At 35.4% G+C, this 19,613-nt stretch overlaps 1 protein-coding gene across 2 annotated transcripts in view; it reads right to left on the reverse strand.

Moving 5' to 3' along the window:
* The window catches only part of aass (aminoadipate-semialdehyde synthase), a 44,363-nt gene that overhangs the window by 8,052 nt on the left and 16,698 nt on the right, over window positions 1–19,613 (reverse strand). For both annotated transcript variants that reach the window (NM_001011437.1, XM_012958948.3), the window contains 15 exon segments: window positions 399–507; window positions 4,544–4,654; window positions 5,370–5,499; window positions 5,938–6,059; window positions 7,191–7,258; window positions 7,350–7,409; window positions 11,667–11,778; window positions 11,860–11,982; window positions 12,839–12,987; window positions 13,740–13,867; window positions 13,953–14,031; window positions 15,331–15,477; window positions 16,063–16,130; window positions 18,003–18,087; window positions 19,330–19,506. In NM_001011437.1, coding sequence (NP_001011437.1) covers window positions 399–507; window positions 4,544–4,654; window positions 5,370–5,499; window positions 5,938–6,059; window positions 7,191–7,258; window positions 7,350–7,409; window positions 11,667–11,778; window positions 11,860–11,982; window positions 12,839–12,987; window positions 13,740–13,867; window positions 13,953–14,031; window positions 15,331–15,477; window positions 16,063–16,130; window positions 18,003–18,087; window positions 19,330–19,506 — 1,668 coding nt within the window.

Consider the following 19,613-nt stretch of genomic DNA (forward strand, 5'->3'; position numbering starts at 1 on the left):
ACAGTCCAAGCTTACAAGTTTATCGCCTGACAATAAGAACAGTAAGTATTAATGACTACGGAGGATAAAATATAAATGCAATATAAAGCATTATTAACTTTTGCTGGTAGCATTTTATGTTTATTTTCAAAGCACTAATATTAAATTAAGATAATGGCCTGTTAAAATAAAATGGCTCTGGGGCCACTGGGCAGTTTGTAAAAATGTTTTATAGTGCCAAATCCAACCACATTAGGGGAAGTATTTATGAATGGGTTAAAATTTCTACCACACTGAAATATCAGTGTCTGTTAATAAATGAACAGAGGAAAGTTTAGGAACACTGTAGCATAATTACAAATCATATTGACTCTACTGAGAATGCCCTTACAGACATTGTTACAATTTTATAGAATTACCTTTGCTCCAACATCTTTAGCTTTGTCAAAGCATTCCATGGCCAACATGTGATCAAGACCAGGATCCAAACCCATTTCACCAACAATTATAATGCCAGCATCTTCTGCACTGAAAGAATATATTTGGAACAAATAAATATCTTCTAAAAAAAATCAGGATTCTTATTAACAGAAACTAGTCTCTCTTTACACTTACAGCATAACTTTGTCATTATGAGAACCAGCAATTGACCAATTAGACTTCTTAAACAGAGTTTTATTTGGAATGCTCATGGTTATCTGGTGCTAGTTACGTTAACGTCAAGGACAAGGCACAGTTTTATAATTATTATTATTTCAGGGAAAAGCTAATCAGTCAAGAATATATTATTGTTTGTGTAAAAAGGAATTTAAGAGAAAAGGCATTTCTGTATTGTGGAGCTTTCTATATTTCCTGATACAGATTCCATACCTGTAATTTATATAATAGAATTTTATAGAAATTAGTGTTTTCATCAAGAATTTAATATGTAGTGTGATGTTTACATACTTTTTAGCATAAAGTTTCATTTGGAGCCCAATATTAGATTAAATTCCTATCCTTTTAAAACATTAAGACACAGAAGATGTTTTAAGTACAGAAGGAAAGCAAGAAGGTACAAATGTATCCAGATAAATCAATGAGTATTTAACCCAAACCCCCCTTATTCACTGTTTTTTTAAACTGAATGATGGTAGCTCTGGTTTAAATTCAGGCATAACAATCAATCTACAACCTTGATAATATACCAGTTTAAAGGAACAGTAACACCAAAAAATGAAAGTGTTTTAAAGTAATTCAAATATAATGTACAGTTGCTCTGCGCTGGTAAAACTGGTAAGTTTGCAACAGAAACGCTACTATAGTTTATATAAATGAGCTGCTATGTCAACACGGGGGCAGCCATTGAAGCTGGGAAAAAGGAGAAAAGGCACAGGCACATAGCAGATAACAGATAAGCTTTGTAGAATATAATGGGGTTTTATCTGTTATCTGCTAAGTAACCTGTGCCTTTTCTCCTGTAAATGGCTGCCCCCGTGGCTACACAGAAGCTTTATTATATAAACTATAGTAGTCTTTCTAAGGAAACACACCAGTTGTACCAGTACAGAGCAGCATTACATTATATAGTAATTACTTTTATACACTTTCATTTTTTGGCGTTACTGTCCCTTTAAGCCTACTGTATGAAAAAATAGAACATTCAGTGAATATACACATATAAAAATATATAGCTATCCATACTGTTGGAAATTCTAAAATTAGAAATGGTAGTTTAGTTATTATAGTATAAAAAATGAGACACAAATTAGTTATCTGATGTAAACCTAGAAGACATGGCATGGAAGAAGATGTAAAGCCAGAAACAACAAAACTGAAGCAAAACCATTGTCATATTAAAAGTATAATGACAGCTTCCACATTTAAAGGGAACATGCCACTAACCCTTTAATAAGCAACTCAGTGTTTTTTTGTTTCTCTTGTGCTCTAGTTCCTCCAAGACATTTAATGCTCCATATTAGTGACATAATTTACTCACAAAAAATGAGCTGACATTGGGTTTAGGGGAGCAGTTCTAAGTCCTAATAGGTTGGGGCATTGGTTTCAGCCTTTTGAGACTTTGCCCTGCTCCCCACATCCAACTTTGGCTCCTGAGACAGCACAAGCACAAGCTGTTTTGCTAAGTATTGGGAGCTGTAAGGTGCAGGGGGCACAACAGGAATGTGGGATTGGCATGGGGTAGCTTCTTAGTGAAATATTCCTGCTAAATTCAGAATGGGCCACTGTCCCTAAAATATTCAAAAAAAATCTCTGCAAAATAAACCAGCCCAGAACAATACAGCCCTGTGTAAAAATGAAACAGCAGAAGAACAGATTAAAATGTATAGTGTATAATGGCAATGCTTGCATTTCACTGATTAACAACAAGGCTTTAAAGGGTGTTTTTTCTGTATTTGTGAAATGGAAATAATTACTTTTCCTCTTGCTCCTGTTAAGATGCTACTATCATAACTTGCAATTTTTAGACTTTCATAACACTCTATTCTTCTCTGTTGTGCCACATCCTCCCTAATCTGCTGCCATTACCTCACTGTAGTCTTATAATATCCTAAGAAGAAAGCAGCAGGGGGCAGGCAGTCAGAACAGATGGGTAATGGAAAACTCCAGGCAAAGCAACAACAGGATTTGCTTATAGTCCATACTGAAAAATGTGATGTACACATAATTATTCCCCTTTAATAAGCTGAATTTAGCAGGAGATTTCTAGCCGTGATATAGCGGATGCTGAAATCTAGCAAAGCTTCTTTAAAATGGTTGTTCACCTTTATGTTAACTAATAATATTACAGAATGAACAATTCTAAATAATTTTTCAACTGGTCTTCATTTTTAATAGTATTATAGAATTATTTGTCATTTTCTTCTGCCTCTTTTCAGCTTCCAAATGGGGGTCACTGATGCCAGCAGCCAGTACCTACAGTTTTATGGTTATATTTTATGATTTATCTTTCTATTCAAACCCTCTCCTATTCATATTCCAGTCTCTTATACACACCACTGCTTGGTTGCTAGGGTTGCTGACATTCCAAATTGAACAGCTGCTGGAAAAAAGCTAAAGAATTCAATAACCGCACATAATTAAAAATAAAGACCAACTGCAAATTGTCTAAGAATTTCACTCTCTACATCATTTTTCAAATTACCTTAAAGGTAAATAACCCCTTTAAATATGATATACTTACTTTGGATTCTACCAGAATTTGAAACAGGTACATATCTTCTAATATATAAAAGGTTACAGCATTAAGATTACTGGCACATGAGGGCCATGGGTTTAAAGGAGAACTAAAGCTAACTAACTAAGGAAGTAGGCTGGAAATGCTGCACATTATGTTTTGAGTTCTATACCAACCCAAGGCAACCACAGCTCTTTAGCAGGGAAGATTTGTACTTCAGAAGATGCCCCAGTAGCCCCCCATCTTCTTTTCTGCTGATTCACTGAACATGCTCTGTGCTGCTGTCACTTACTGAGGTTAGGGGCCGACTCACATATACTGTATATATAGAATATATATGTCACAATATAAGGCTGATTAGTATATAACACAAATAATTAGTATATGGGAGCTCTGAAACCAGTGTACTCGGCATCAGGTTTTAATAATGAGCCTCAGCTTATGTGACAGACAAACCTAATTTTCTGCTTGATAATTTGTGATGACCCCTATTGCTAAGCTTCTTGGCAGCTGCCCACAGCACACTAAGCATGTATGTCTCCAATAAACTTCTAACAGATTCCAGTATGGTGACCCCCTGTGACAACTTTAAAGTACTGCTGCTATAGAGATTAGGCTGGTTTATTTGTCCTTTAAAGTTTTTAGATTTCTACTAATAAAAATCTAGAGAAAAAAAATCTTCCCAAGCACATTTTAATAAATATTTCTTAATAATAGAGTAAATACTAATAGTATAATAGTATTACTACACTGCCATCCTGTTGCACAGAAAATGTATTACAAGAACACAAAGGATGTGTTTTTTACATTCAACAGCGGGTGCTGGATGAAGGTGGTAATACATTATTCATCTGATTCACATCACTTAATAGCCAAAACTGGACAAATTAAACCATATACTATATATGGACACCAGAGCCACATGAGTAATTAAACCGGGGCTGAATGGTATTTTCTTTTCTGAATGCCTGTAACCTTACTAACCTATGCCTCAACTTACGTAGAATTTACCTTGCTGAAAATATATGACTCTGAAAAAAGTGGAGGGTGTCTAGGAGTTTTAACTGTACCAGCTGGTACTACCAGAAAGGACCTGCATACAAAACACTGTGTAAGCTTCAAATCTTTAACTGCTGCAATAGATGTAAAAAGCATTTCATTCAGCAGTGATGGAGGCCATCTTAATATGTCAATAAACAGAAAAATGTAAATGTAAAGCATATATGTGGCAGACATTTTTACTAACAAAATAAAAATAAACGACTTACCTACTGATTTAAGAAAGCGACATTGAAACAAAACACAGGAAATGCCTTTAAATAACAAAACCAATACACATTCTTAACATATATACTTATTTATGCTACAGTTGAAAAAACATTTATTTACCCTTGCTGGAGTTCTTTCATGGCGGGAGAGATGTAACTGGCTGTAACCAAGTTTACTTTGTTCTTGATACACTTCTTGGCCACTGATGGATGCGCTGAATAAGGCAGCAAACTAAAGAATGCAAGAAATCAATTGTTACACAAGGTGCCTATTTATATTAGATTATAGAAGAATAAAGTATTCTCTTCCTTCACAAATAATGTTTCAATGTTAAATGCACTTATCACATGGATAGTGTTGCAAATTTAAGCCCCAATATACTATCAATACCATTGTACCAAGTTAAATTTAGCAAGCACAGCTACAGTGCATCCAAATATTAACTGATGCCTGGGCTGGAAATAGTTGTTCGAGAGTCTAGTTAAGTCAGACCAACCTATAACCAAAGACTTGAATGTTACAAGTTGCAAACTGCAAAGCAAGAATCTCTAGCCCAAGCAACAGGGCATTATACATGGATGCCATTTTTCAAATGTCAAACAGACAGAAAATGGGATATTTTTTGCAGCAGGAAATGATAAACTACCACTTCTTCTTAATGTGAAATGGTAATAATGTGTTAGGTCAATCATTCATGCCCCTTGTATTTCCAAAGATAATTTAGATTGTACTGACCCTGTGTAATTTAAAAACACACAATGCACTGACTCTTTGCTTTTTTAAATTTAGTTAGCAAAGACTAATCTACATGACACAGGAAGTGAACTATTTGATAAGCTAGAGACCATGAGTGTGTTGTTGTGTTGATGCACCTACTGTATGACAGCCTACTATTTTGGTGAGAAAGAGACAAACAAGAAAACATGTACACATGTAAAAAAGCAACCTGACTACGAGATCATGCTTCTTTATTAGTGCCGAAAGTTTCTCTTCATTTTTAAAAATATCCATGGCTATTGGAGTGGTGTTATGGTATCTTTTTGACAGATGATCGACCTGATCTTTTACCATTGATACTGTTAAGAAACAAACAGAATTGCATACAAATAATGGAGCAGATGCAAATTTAAACAGATTTTAATTTACACAATTCTAATTATATACAGTGAAACCTCAACTTTACATATGATGATTTCAAGTTTTCACTAATTTTACACTGTTTTTTGTATTTAATGAAGAAATGGACAAAACTGCCCATGCTGCCTCCCCATTTACTTTAAGAGTTTCTAATAACATTAAATTAAAATCACCATGGCTGATGTACCTGGAGTACTGATAGAGCCCTATTGCATTGAAAAACATATTAAACGGTAATTGGTACTGATAAGGTAAACATATATATATGTGAACATTATATTGAAACATAGGCCTCATTATGCTTTTGGTGGTGTTTTGCAATATGTAAATAAAAACAATAACATTATTGTGCTAATAACTGCTCTACCTAGATTTACCTGCAGTTATTTCAACATTGGGATCTCTTGTGAGGTAATTTATAACTGGTTCAGATACATAACCAGATCCAAGCACCAATATCTTCTTTTTTGTTCCTTGGGTCATTAACTGTGCATGCTCTCTACAATAAACACATAACATTAAAAGTTGTATTATTATATTATTTTTATTATTATAGTAACAAATGGCACATAGAGTTTACAAGAGTCTATCATCTGACTTTTTATTGTTGACATTTGCCTTGTTTATTTAAAAGTGAAAATTTCAGAGCAGTTTTTCATGCCTTTTTACAGGAAGCAATGAAATGCAATTATGGGTTAGCCATGAGCTTTTTTTTTTTTTTTTACTGCCTTCCTTAGTGCTTTAATGGTTATGTAATAAAAGACAATTTTTGCCCAGGTGGAGTAACTTATAGCAACCCATCAGCAGGCAGAATTTACTGGTCACCTTTTTAAAAGCAAATGTCTCATTGGTTGATATTGGTTACTGCATCTGTGCAAGTGCCTTTAATTACATGGGGCTATTGAGTTCAGTTACAAAAAAAAGCTAAAAAAAAGGAGGCATGGCCAGCATTCCAGGGGTATGTACAGTCAAATGGCAACATAAATGGAACTCGCAGACAACTTTGGTTTTCATAGCCTGTAAACACACATGTAATATGGCCCTTATAAGTAATATGGTTTTCAGTAAAGACCACTTTACCGAAACAAAATTATATCTCATTATATACCCGTGGTTGAAAAGAGGAAGGATGCAGAAGTATGCCATACCCCCCAATTTTTGTCAAATACTATCATTCTTTGGTATGTATGCTTTGCTTTTTCTTATCCCATGCTCATCCACTGCATCACTGGAAAATGTAAAATGTGCCATGAAAATCAAACTTTCCATTCTGCTCTAAGCACATGCTAAACTTGTTCAGTGACAGAGGGCATAAATAAGGCAGAACTAGGGGAAGGCAGATGAGCCCTTGACACACAGTGGAACTTGTTGGTGCCCGTACTTCCCCAGACAGCAGCCCAACAGTAAGTTCCTTCATAAAATGGTCCTAAAAAACCAAACCAGCCATTAAACTACTACAGACCCCAACTGTTAATGGTTCAGACAAGAAATGGCAGTAAAGCCTTCCCTTTTGTGAGGACAGAGGCCCACTACTTATTTGCAGCAGGTACAAGAACTGGAGAGATGCAACAATGAGATGTAATTAGCTTAAAATTATGTATTTGAATTAGTACAAACAAGGAGACCTCACCTGCTCTCTCTCAGCTTCTGTATGTATTTGTATTTTGGAGTCAGACTCCCACTAGATGCAATCACTGCCTAAATCAGTGCAAATAAAAAACGTAAAAATCAGGTCAAGTAATTCATGGGGTAAATGGTTTTCTTTAAAAAAAAAAAACCAAAGCCTTACATTCCGTACAACTGGAGAAAATGTTTGCTGTTCCATGGGTTTGGTAGCATTAGACATCAACTACACAGAAAAAAAGAGAAAACATAGTTTTGCATTAAAGAAACATAGATTTGCAAACGCAGTTCTGATCTGCTATAGATTGCTTTTTTTGCCTTTATTGGACCATAATTGAGCTCTGACGTCACTGTGCAATAATTTTTTGCTGCTCGATAAGACTTTTATGCGGTTATGTAATAAAAGACACTATGTTTGCCCATGTACAGTAATCCATACCAACCAATCAGCAGGTAGCATTCACTGGTCACCTGTTTAAAAGCACACTTGTTATTGGTGGCTATGGGTTACTGCTCCTGGGGAAAACTTAGTGCCTTTTATTACATATAAGGGTTAGTAAATTCAAACTATAACGCAATGCATAAAGCAAAACCTTTCCCATAACAAAGAGGCCATCAATACCGTGCCAAATTATGCTGTATGCTACACATATCACTGGCAGTGTTAATGATTAAAACATTTAGGTCCATCAGTTGCAACAGGATTCGCTGGCCTAGGGGTTAACTGCTACAAAGAGGCCAGGGACTCTATCCAGGGAAGCAATCAAGGACAGGTCAAATTATATGAAGCAGGTATGCAGTGGGTCTCGGCAGAATGCTACACCAACACAGCTTGATTTTACAATAATCTATGGGGCCTATTTGTATAACTGTGCACCATGGTTTATGCTGGAAGGCAGCAACAAAGTTGCACCAAATACATAACATATGTTTAAGACTTTACTGTTATTGTATTCCCAATTTTAAGGTATGCCTGAAGACAGTGTAATCTTTTGGGGCAAACATAACTTTTTCAGTATTGCAGCAAACCAGAGCTTAAATGCAGGGAGAAAGAGAAAGAAGGAAAGAAAAAAAAGTGTAGTATTTTTCTGTTAATGCAAACAGACTGATATTATTACATACTAATTGTGGTTGTATAATAAAGTGCTAGTGCTCAATTTACCAATAACACTTAATGCTGTAGATCATATAGTGCTAATATCCATAGAATGAGAGTTGTAGTTATACAGCAACCCCTATGACAAACTATAAAATGTGCTAGAATGTGCTAAAAGATAATGATAATAACGAATAATCAATAATCCAATTATACTGTGCCTAATGTGCTAGTGCCTAAAAAGTTGTAGTACAATAACAATAACTGGAATACTACAATGTGCAAAAATATTCAGTCACACTATAAGCAGTTTAATGTAAGTCACAATGTAAGTGAAAACAGTGCCAAAGTTCATGTAATCTAAAATCCCAAATCCATGTACAAGTGTAGTAACAAATCCGTAACAAATCTGTTTAGGCTCTCATTTTACTTAGAAACTTTAATTGATTTGATTGAATATCATTATAGACCAGGAACCTTCATGTCTCCTCTTGTGTAGTTAATATAAAAGAGGAAATCTTACATAAAAAGTTAAAAAGTGTGCATCAAATCCAACCCAATCTCTAAGTTGAGTTCATGCAGTCCTACTGGTAAAGCTCCTGGTGGCTTCCTGTCTCCCTCCAGTTTCCCACAGTGCTCTTAAGGCAAAAAGAGGTTCATGACCCAAGCAGCACGTTTCCCCGGCATCCTCCGAACACAAATGTGTTTCGCCTACAGCTTTCGCAAGGTGCTTACTTATTCAGTAAGAAGTTTTAAAACATACACTGCACACTGGCACAAATTCTAACATTCTCAAACTTTCTTCCACTGTCCGTAGCAGTTCCAGGTTCGCAAAAGCTATACAGCAATGGGACTTGTTATCTAGAATGCTTGGGAACTGGATAAGAGGTCTTGTAATGTAATTTGGATCACCATACTGTTGACTAAAAAAAAAAATAATTTAAATGTTAAATATCCCAAATAAGATTGTTTTTCCTCCAATAAGGATTAAACATATGTTAAGTGGGATCGAGTATATGGTATTGTTTTATCATTACAGAGAAAAAATAAATATTTTTTTAACGTTTAAATTATTTGCTTAATATGGGAGAAGGTCTTTCATTAATTTGACCTTTCTGGATAACAGGTTTCCAGATAAAGGAATCTATACCTGCATTTAATTTGTGCAAAGGAATATTTGTTCATGCAAAAGCATACATTTTTGCATTGCAAATATTTTTCTGTTACCAAATTTTATTACATCCCTCCAAAAGAGAGGTGTGAAATGTAATTAAAAAAAAGTTCCAACTTTGTGGAATTGTCTAAAAAGCAATACACTGAAGAGTAAAGAATAAGGATATATCGATCTCAGTGCTGCAGAATATGTTTGCGCTTTATAAATACGTGATTGGTGTTAGTAATATTTGTACATTGTGTGTGCAGAAGGTGGTTGTTGTGGTAGTTAATAATACATTATCTACCTGTAAAAGGGTTCCTCATATTCTTTATTGGGTCCATTTTTATTTTACTTGTATGTATTAGTGTTTGCAGATGACCCAAAGCTATACAGCAAACAAAAAAATTCCGAAGCTAAACAGCCCAATTAATTCCATCCAGGATGTGGCATCCTTGCAGCAGGATCTTAACAAACTGCCAATCTGGGCAGCTAAGTGGGAGAGGAGATTTAATGTAGATAAATGTAAGGTAATGAACCTGGGATGTCAAAATATGCAAGTCATAATGAAAAAAAAATACATTTGTAGATAATAAACTTGGCTGTAGCAAGCAATGCCAGTAAGCAGCTGCAAGGGCAAACAAGGTTTTGAGCTCTATTAAAAAGAGTAGAGATTTGTGGGAGGAGGGGGTTATTCTTCCACTTTACAAAAGTGCTGGTAAGGTCTGATCTAGAATAAGTAAAGCAGCTTTGGTCTCCACTGATGAAAACAGGATAGTATTGAGTTACAGAGGGTCTGGAGAAGGGCAACTAAGCTGGTATGAGGTATGGAAAGTCTCAGTTATGAAGAAAGACTGGCTAAGTTAGGTTTGTTTACACTGGGGAAGAAGCACTTAATGAAAGACATGATAACTATGTATAAATATATAAGGGGACCATACAATAAACTTCCTGATTCCTTATTTACCAGATCCTTTCAGCAGACAAAAGTACACCCAATCGATTAGAAGAAAGGAGTTTCCATCTTAATATCCAGAAAGGGTTTTTTTACAGTGAGAGCTGTGAAGTTGTGTAATTCTCTCTATAAATCGTATTGGAGGGTATGTTACATAAAACCTGCTGGATGGCTTTTTAGCAAGTGAAAAAATACAGGTTATTGAAAACAGATCTTAGAACAAGTTGATCCTGGGACTGGTCTGATTGCTATCTTGAAGACAGGAAGTGATTTTATTTCAAATCTGTGAGGCTTCACAGGGGTTTGGTTTTTTTTTTGCCTTTGTCTGGATCAAATAGCAGTTAGACAGGTTTTTATACATTAATCTCAAGTGAGGAAACACAAATAATTAGATTTAGGAACATTTACCCAGGTTTCAATCCTGGCATATTATCAGTATTATTAAATATTTTCCATTTTAAAAGTAATTTTGTCATAAATATACAACAAAATAATAATTTTATAAATAGACTATATAGTCCCTGAGAAATTCACATGAGAATGTGCTAGACTGAAGTATTAGGTTCTTAAAAGTTTGGAATTTATCATCTAAGTGTTTTTAAATATGCCATTTAAAAGCTGTCAAGGTCATGTAGAAGTCAATGGGAGCTGTCCAAAGCAATATTTTGCGGTCTTTTTATTTCAGGGTATTCAAGTTTTTCCCATTTTTGGAGAGCTATTCGTCCTCAAATGTGATGCAAATTCACAATGAGTTTTTTTGCATATTGTTTACGCATTTCCATGCCCACGATTTTTTGTGTTACCGTTTTTAATAAACAGTAGACGTTCATGCTTTTATTAAGTGTGTTTATTCGTGGTTAACAAAACACTTTGATAAATGGGCCTTTAAGGCCTCGGAGGCATTAAGCAACTACACAGAAAATCCTAAACTCCCTAGAAAGTGCTGTAGAATTACATCTTAACAACCCATATAAATTGCCTCTCAGACAGAGCCTGTGTATTAGCCATGCATAATAAGGAATTCACTGGAAGGAATTATATGTATATTATATTTAGAAACTACCATCTACTTTATTGGAGAAATGTTACACTATTATTTCAGGTTTGTTCACTTCCAATTCCATTTGCCCCAGCAACTAGTACCATAGAAACATTGCAGATGGTAATCCTAGATATTTACAGAACTTTAGAAGTATTGTTAGCAAGCAATAAAAAGATATGCATAAGAACAGGTTTCTTCCAAATGTCATAAAATGTAAAATGTTATTTTGCTTCTTACCATCTCTTCAATATAAGGAAAGAGCATGTCTCCAAAATATTCAGTTGCTTCAATTGGGAGCTGAGCAGGCAAATTGTCGATTGAGCACATAAGAATCCCACAGCCTTCCACACTATAAGACAAACGGGATTAAAATAAATATTGTACCACAGCTATTATGTTAATTATAAGGCAGAAAGTAACTCTCTCTCACCTGTCATGAATGATATGCTGGTCTGCATCATACATACAGAATGGCATATCAATTGTTGTACACTCCGTCATAAATTCTATGGATCCACCAGTGTCAGCAGAAATGTCACCAATTGCCAAAAGCCTGGGAATGTGAAGAGTGCTTAGAAAGACTATATTTTCATAAGCTGATGAGTTTTGTTTAAAGGGGAACACAACTCTTAGTAATAACTGGGCCCCCCTCCTGAACTGTATCACTTCTCTTCTAAATAATTGCCAGTTAAAAACCAGTTCTGCATCGGTTTCAACTGTGCATGCTCCTGTTAGAAGACTGGCAAAAAGACCTAAAGTGGTGCAAGATGGTGCCCCCAACACTGCGCTACTTTGCTTTATAGAACAAAGTAGAAGTACTAATTTAGATCGTGGCCCTCTATTGCATTTCTGAAGTTTGTGATTCTTTACCCCACAGTTGTAGCAGTATAAATGAAGTAATATAGGTGAACATGAAATTACTTGTACCTGCACAGATGAAATCATTTTTAAAAATTAGAATTATTTGCTTAAAATAGCTTCTATGTTAAATGGCCTTTCTGTACTGGATAATGGGTTCAAAATAAGGGATCCCATATAAAGGGATGCCCTATAATTAAGAGAAGGGAAATGCATTCTGCAAATGTTGTGGTAGAAATAACATTGAGAAAAAAAAAAAAAAAATTATATATATATATATATATATATATATATATATATATATATATATATATATAACAGAAGGGGTTTGGTAATTAACTGAACCTTACGTGCTTAGGTCAGTTTAAATAGCTACACAATTGAAAAACACTTACAATATATCTACAATCTTTCTCTAAGGTTAAAGTGTGTACAAGAAGTGGTGATGTTTAGAAGCAATAAAGATCTTCAAAAATATAATTTCTTTCCTACAGGTTATATTTGAGGTTATTTCATGAAAAAAAATATTTGTTGAGCTGGATAATGCCTACTTGTGTGGGAGTTCTGGACAGCCTTCTGTTGCAACTGTAGAGGACTTGACTGGAGCTAAAAGCCTTTGAGCATCCTGACGCGTTAACAAACGTGGAGTATGTGGATCCCAGTATATTCCATTAATTAAACATGTGGTGTATGGAGCTATCTGTCATGGAGGAAAAAATCCACAAACAGCACTAAACAAGGAAGTAAAGAGAGGTTCCAAAAACACGCAGCTAACATTAGTATCTAACATGATATAATCATACATCCAAAGAGAAAAATCCCTTTTCATGCTGTGAATAGGGAAACTGATGTTTTAAAATGTTTACACCTTACAATGAAAGTGACTGTGTCTAACGTTTGATAGAAAGCATCTACAGAAAATGCTCACTACAGAGCAGCAATGAAGCCATTACTATTCTACAGCATGCTAGCTGCAATATACATGTTTTCAAGAGCAATTCAGAGATCCTAAAACCAATTTTCCATCTCTTAGCATAAGCAGCAGCAATTGTTTCATTCTAAACAAATAAAAGCTTGTGTTGAAATATATGCAACCTGGGCAAACTGAAGCATACTCTTGATGTAAAGGAAAAGGTTTGTATGCATGGGAAAGCTGAGACTGTCTGTTAGGCTTATGGCACATGCTGGGAGAGAAGTGCCTGAACCTGACCAGTCAAAAACCAACGACAGTCTCCATGCGACATAAGATTTAAGGTATAGCTAATAAAAAATACACACGATATATGGTTAAAAGGAAGTAATTTGCACATCATTGCAAAATATTTGCTGCTCACAGTATTATTCTCAGATGTAGTTACACAATAGCTGTGATCTGCTATTTTATACCTACATGTCTCAATCCCTTTACATTTATTTAAACTCATTTAATGAAAATAATGTATGCATCCTTACATCTGTGTTAAACCTGGAAGTGTATAGTTCAGGATTCTTGTCGTATTCAACAGGGTCATATACGCCATCTGTTTTCCTAACAAGATGGTGGTGACGGCTTAAAACTGTTGCATAAACTTTCCTTAGATCTAGGAGAAAATGTGACAATTTGAAATCTTCTTTATTTTGTTTTTGGGAAAGATGACTCTAATGATCAATTGGATTGAAAAATACCTCCAGTCTTGGAAACTTCTTTTAATTCATGAGGTTCAACAAATTCACAAGGCAGCTCATTAAATATTTCCTGTGCACCCTAAAGCAAAAATGCATATCATGTTATGTCTGAAGGGAAAAAATAAGGTGTACACAATGCATTCTCTCTTACACAGAGACACACAAAACAATACCTTAGTGGGTCAAATATACAATTGTGTACATCTATATATAGGTATGGGACCTGTTATCCGTAATGCTCACAACCTGGGGTTTAAGGCATCTTTCTGTAATTTAGATCACCATACATCTGATATGAATATTAAAAAAATATTGAACATCAAATAAACCCAAAAGGATTGTTTGTCTCTAATAAGGATTAATTATATCTTAGTTGGGATCAAGTAAAAGGTACTGCTTAATTATTTTAGAGAGAATAGGGAAATTGTTACTTAAAGGGGACCTGTCACCTTAAGAAATAATTCCAAATTGTTTTCTATTGTGTCAAGGAAAATAAACTTTACTTACACTATATAAATTATTTTAATCTGATTTTTTTCAGCCTTGGAATTCACAATTGCAGCAAGCAGGCAGGGGCCATTTTGTGGACACGGTTATCAAAGCAGGCATTGCATCCTGCCAAAATCTTGTTTCTGTGCCAGTATGGGGGGACCTGATGCCCATGTCCATGCACTGGTTACAAAATGACATGGTGAGGAGGAAGGGGGAATGTTTGGAGTGCAGCAACACCTAAAAAGTTCTGAATTGAAAGTGAAAGTTATTGTCTGCCCCACCTCTATGCCTAAGGCGTAGAGGCAGGGCAGGCAATATATGATTGACAGCTGGGATTCTTAAATGCTTTTATAATGGGTATGGATGTGGTAATAAAAAAATGATTTGGGGTTACATGTTTAATTTGAAAAGGACTTTTATTATACAGCTTTTTATGTCTGGGTGACGGGTCCGCTTTAAATCAGTTAATTTTAATCAGTTACTTAAAATGAACTTTATGGGGGATGGCCTTTACATATTTCAGAGCTTTCTGGATAACGGATCCCATACTTGTGAGTGAATATATTTTTAAAAAGTTTCATTCAATAAAATCATAGATACCCAGAACTGCAGAATGAGTTGCAGCATTTTTTGTATTGAGTTATATTTTGTTGCCAATGTATGTTAATATGCAGATATCACCAGATGTTTATCTGGTACAGAATTTGCACCTCAATTTTATACAGATTAAATATGTTCTGAACTGGAAACAGGAGTACACCCAGACACACATTCCCAGACACACATTTCTAAGAAAATTCTGCTACACTGCAGGTTGTGTTGAGTCAAGAAAATTCATCATTACTTGTTCAGGTAACACGTTACACATTAAGCACATTTGTGTTACCTTAGAAACATTTCCAGTTCCTGTGAAAACAAAGGTCAGGGGTCCAATTGATTTTGGCATTAATCCAAGCGATATCTCATATCCAGCATCTCTCACAGCTTGCACAGCCTGACTACTGTTTCTGTAGTTATGGGCCATGCCAATGTGCTAAAAACAAGCATAAATAATGTAATATATCAAGTACCAACACGAGCAGTTGTAAACAGAGAAAGTATTCAATAGAATAAATTATTATGCATTATATCTAATAGCTGACAATCTAGTTTTAATTTTCAGATAAAAATTCATAAAAATTCTCCATCTTTTTGCAACTGCAATACTTTGGATAATAGTCATGAAGACAAAATGCCACATCTAATAATTCCTTTATATGAAACAAGGAAGAAAGAACGAACAGAAACATTTTACAATAGGTATTAGGTAAATCAAAATTAAAAGATGGGGTAAAATATACAACAGATGCCACCTTAGGAAGCAGCAGGAGCAGGGTACTACTGGGGCATCAATATAAACCTCACCAGTCTGTACAAGGTCTGTACATAGATCACCAGAGGTCCATTTACATGACACACTTGATCACCACCTACCTACTCAATACAGAAATTATTCTACTTGGGTTTAATATGTTGCCAAGTGTAGTGTAGAACATTATGGGAAACACAGGCATATTAGATGACGGTATCCTTCGCTAAAACATCAACAGTAGATCACAGAGCAGTATTTAACAATTACCATAAATGGGGTGTGATGTCCAAGGGCAAGAAATCGCAGACCTAAACCATGCAGCATGTTGATCATCCCTATATTAAAAACAGAAGATTCTGGTTTGTAGATGTTGTCATAGCAATATTTTAAAATACTGAACAATAAGATAAATAAATATTTTAATGTTTGTTTTTGTTTCTTTTTTAAATGTTCCCCCAACCCAATAAACGGTACTATAAATAAATAATAATTATCTCTTAATATAAATTAAGAGATGCCATGCTTAAAGAACAATGCAAGCTAAAATCATTGGGGCACCAGTCTACACTACTTTAACCACTATGGACCACCATGAGCGCAGTGAGTGCAGTACAGTATTTCTTCAGCAATGTTGGTACTGCACATGTGCACACCTTTGTTCAGCACATAGAAGCATAAAAGAAAGTCTAGAGAACTATCAAGTTCCATGGAGGATGGCATCTACACTCCATTCAATTGGCCATGCCCATCATGTCCGTGGACTGTTGGACAACAGTTTATTTAAGCTTAATTTATTATAAAAATAAGCAGGCCTGTGGGAGGTAATAAGGAAGTTACTTAGGCAATGATAAAATTGCCACTTGATATGATGACAGAAGGAAATAAAGCTATATTTTTAACATTTCTATTGGTTAAATCAATAGGAATATATAAAAATAGATATACCAACAGTAGATAAACACAGTATCTTTACATCCAGTTAGTATTTCTCATATTGCATTTACCTGTCATTTCCCATAGCTGTATAAATTAATTACTTATTGATGTCATGTCATTTAGTTAGGAATAAGTAAAAGTAAACTGTTTAACCCCCGTTGCAAACTTATTAGGCATCCAAAGAATATTTTGATCCAGGGGAGTTGTGCAGCGGACCTCAAAACTGCTGAGGGGCCCAAGGAAAACAGAAGCCCAGATTGGCTGCTGGGTCTGCTATACTGCAGTACTTTCTCCCAGTCCCAAAGCATGTATACATGCACACATGAGGTATAGTCAGCGAATGCTGCACTGGGGGGGGGGGGGCATTTACATTTCATTAACATTTATTTATAAAGCGCCAACATATTCCGCAGTGCTGTACAATAGGTGGGTTACATACATTGGACATACAGAGTAACATATAAAGCAATCAGTAACCAATACAAGAGGTGAAGAGGGCCCTGCCCAAAAGCGCTTACAAGGGGCAACATTTTCTTTTGCAGAAGGGCTGTTAACAGACTGTTATGCCACTGTACAGATCAGTGTGACCAGTTTTAAACCAGACAGGACTCTATTAGATTGATGTGGTGATCAACCAGTCACTGATTTCCATGTCATAACCCCACCCCTGACATCATCGGCAACAATGTCACCTGCCCCTGTCTCCATGATGTAGCCGCCTCCCGCTCGGGTTTTCTACAACCCTAATAGAAGCAGAAGACCAAAAATAGAGAGGATTAAGAGGCAGGGAAATGGTAAATGTAAAATTTTTACATAAGTGCCTAAAACAGGTTGGGTTTGGGTCTAAAAAGTCTATAGTGTGGGTGCAAGTACCTTCTACTTGCAAGGTAAAATATGATTTTTTTAAGGGATATATAACATTAATTTAAAATGTATTTGTAAGCAAATCACTGCAAAATTTTTAATTTTTTTCAATTGAATTTTTTTGTTGTATTCAATTGATAATTCACCTTTAGGGTTTGAATTCTGTTAGGTTGAACATTGCAAAGTGTGCCGAGTTTTGCCAGATCCCAAACTGAATCCTGGAATTAGCACATCCCTACTTGAAACTGGAAATGTGGAATATGTTTATGCTTTACAAATGTGTTAATAATGACTGGATTATTTCATTAGATAGGTCTATAGTTGTAATTAACTTTTAGCTTATGTACAGAAAAAAAAAAATCCAGCTCCAGAATTAGAAAAGGCTCCATATAAAGCAACATTTATACCTGCCACTCCAGCCCACTGTCCAAAAGCCACTACTCGTACTCCTCGATGATCCACCATCTTTTCATAATCAATCAACCGAATTTCCTATACAAGAAAAATTAACAACTGTACAAATGTATTAAGTGTTATAATAAATATATTATGAATATATTTTGCATGAAAACAGACTCTGTACAATAGGTAGATTTTGTTGATTTGTTTGTAGATAAGTTGCGATCACGTGAAAAAAGTTGCAGTTGCGTCAAAAAAAGTTGTGAGTCGGAAAAGCGGCACAGTAGCTGCATTCCATGAATTTTCAGCAGTTCTGCTAATTTTTCAGGGAAGTGAAATGCGACAGATTCGCTTATTACTATTTGTAGACAAGTCAGTATAATGATTGAAGTCTCATTGTTTGGTGCTCTTTTTAAAGCCTCAGAGAGCTCTTATTCTAGGAATGGTGATACCACACACTTCAACAACTCTAAGGAGAATTGGAAATAGAGAATGGATAGTTATGTCGACTTGACAGAAATGCCTACTTAAGGCTGTTTCTGCCAAATGATGGCGATACCAGGTATTAGAGCCAAAGTTGTACTTTACCAGAAGAAAATGACATATCGGTTAATAATTTTGTCTAAGACATACTCCAAGTACAATTGTAGGTGGTTCTAAGATTTCGGAATAAATGTCATATGTTAGAGTAGAGATATCAATTGCCCATTTGTCATTAGGAGAGGTAGAATACCTTACAAAATCATTTAATTTTGCACATAGCCAATAATGATTTAGAAGGAACATTGCCACCCACCCCCTAGAAATACAGCACTGCCTAAAACATACAGCACTGTATTCACGTAGCAAACACAGGTTTATGCATTCGGCAATATGGGGCAAAATGTGCAAAAAAACATGGCCCCTTTTTAAACATTGCACCCTGCCCTGAAAGTATTAAATGAGCCCTAATTTTCTTGAGTTCTAGTAACTGAACCATTTTCCTGCCACAAACACTTCTCTCGTGCTGTCAATCCCAGACTAGAAGTAGGAACACCTACATACCTTCATATACAATATAAAAAAATTGCACAGAATGAACTAATAATACTAAACTGTTTCAGTATCACTGGAAGCATTCCTGTTTACATTAGTTCTTAGATAGTGAAGTCTGTAAAAAGAAGGTTGTGTTTTTTCATGCTTTTGAGGATCTTACTGTAATTCCAAGCAAATAGACACCTCCGAGTTATAACATAAATTCTTTGAGAACACAAAACAAGGACAAATAAAAATGTATAGAATCGGAATCAGCAGGTGCTTGCCCCATGAAAGTGTGTATGTTTATATTGGGCTTACCATCTTAAGGATTTCATCCAATAATGACATATTTGCTTCCTGGGCTTTTATGGTGTGGGAAAAGAATGCATAGGTCTTCTTGGGTAGGAGCTTCTCCTCTGGAGGTCTCTTAACACCTACAATCAGAGATGCTTCCTGTATATCTTCTTGAATAATACCGCCTGCTTTGATATATTCCTGCAAATTAGTAACATATAACATTACTATTCAAAGGGAGGCATACCCCTGTATGCACCATATGTAAAAATAATAGCAATCACATAACTACATGCATAATTATTATT

Source organism: Xenopus tropicalis, chromosome 3 (genome assembly GCF_000004195.4).
Source record: "Xenopus tropicalis strain Nigerian chromosome 3, UCB_Xtro_10.0, whole genome shotgun sequence".
In the NCBI taxonomy this organism is placed as follows: domain Eukaryota; kingdom Metazoa; phylum Chordata; class Amphibia; order Anura; family Pipidae; genus Xenopus; species Xenopus tropicalis.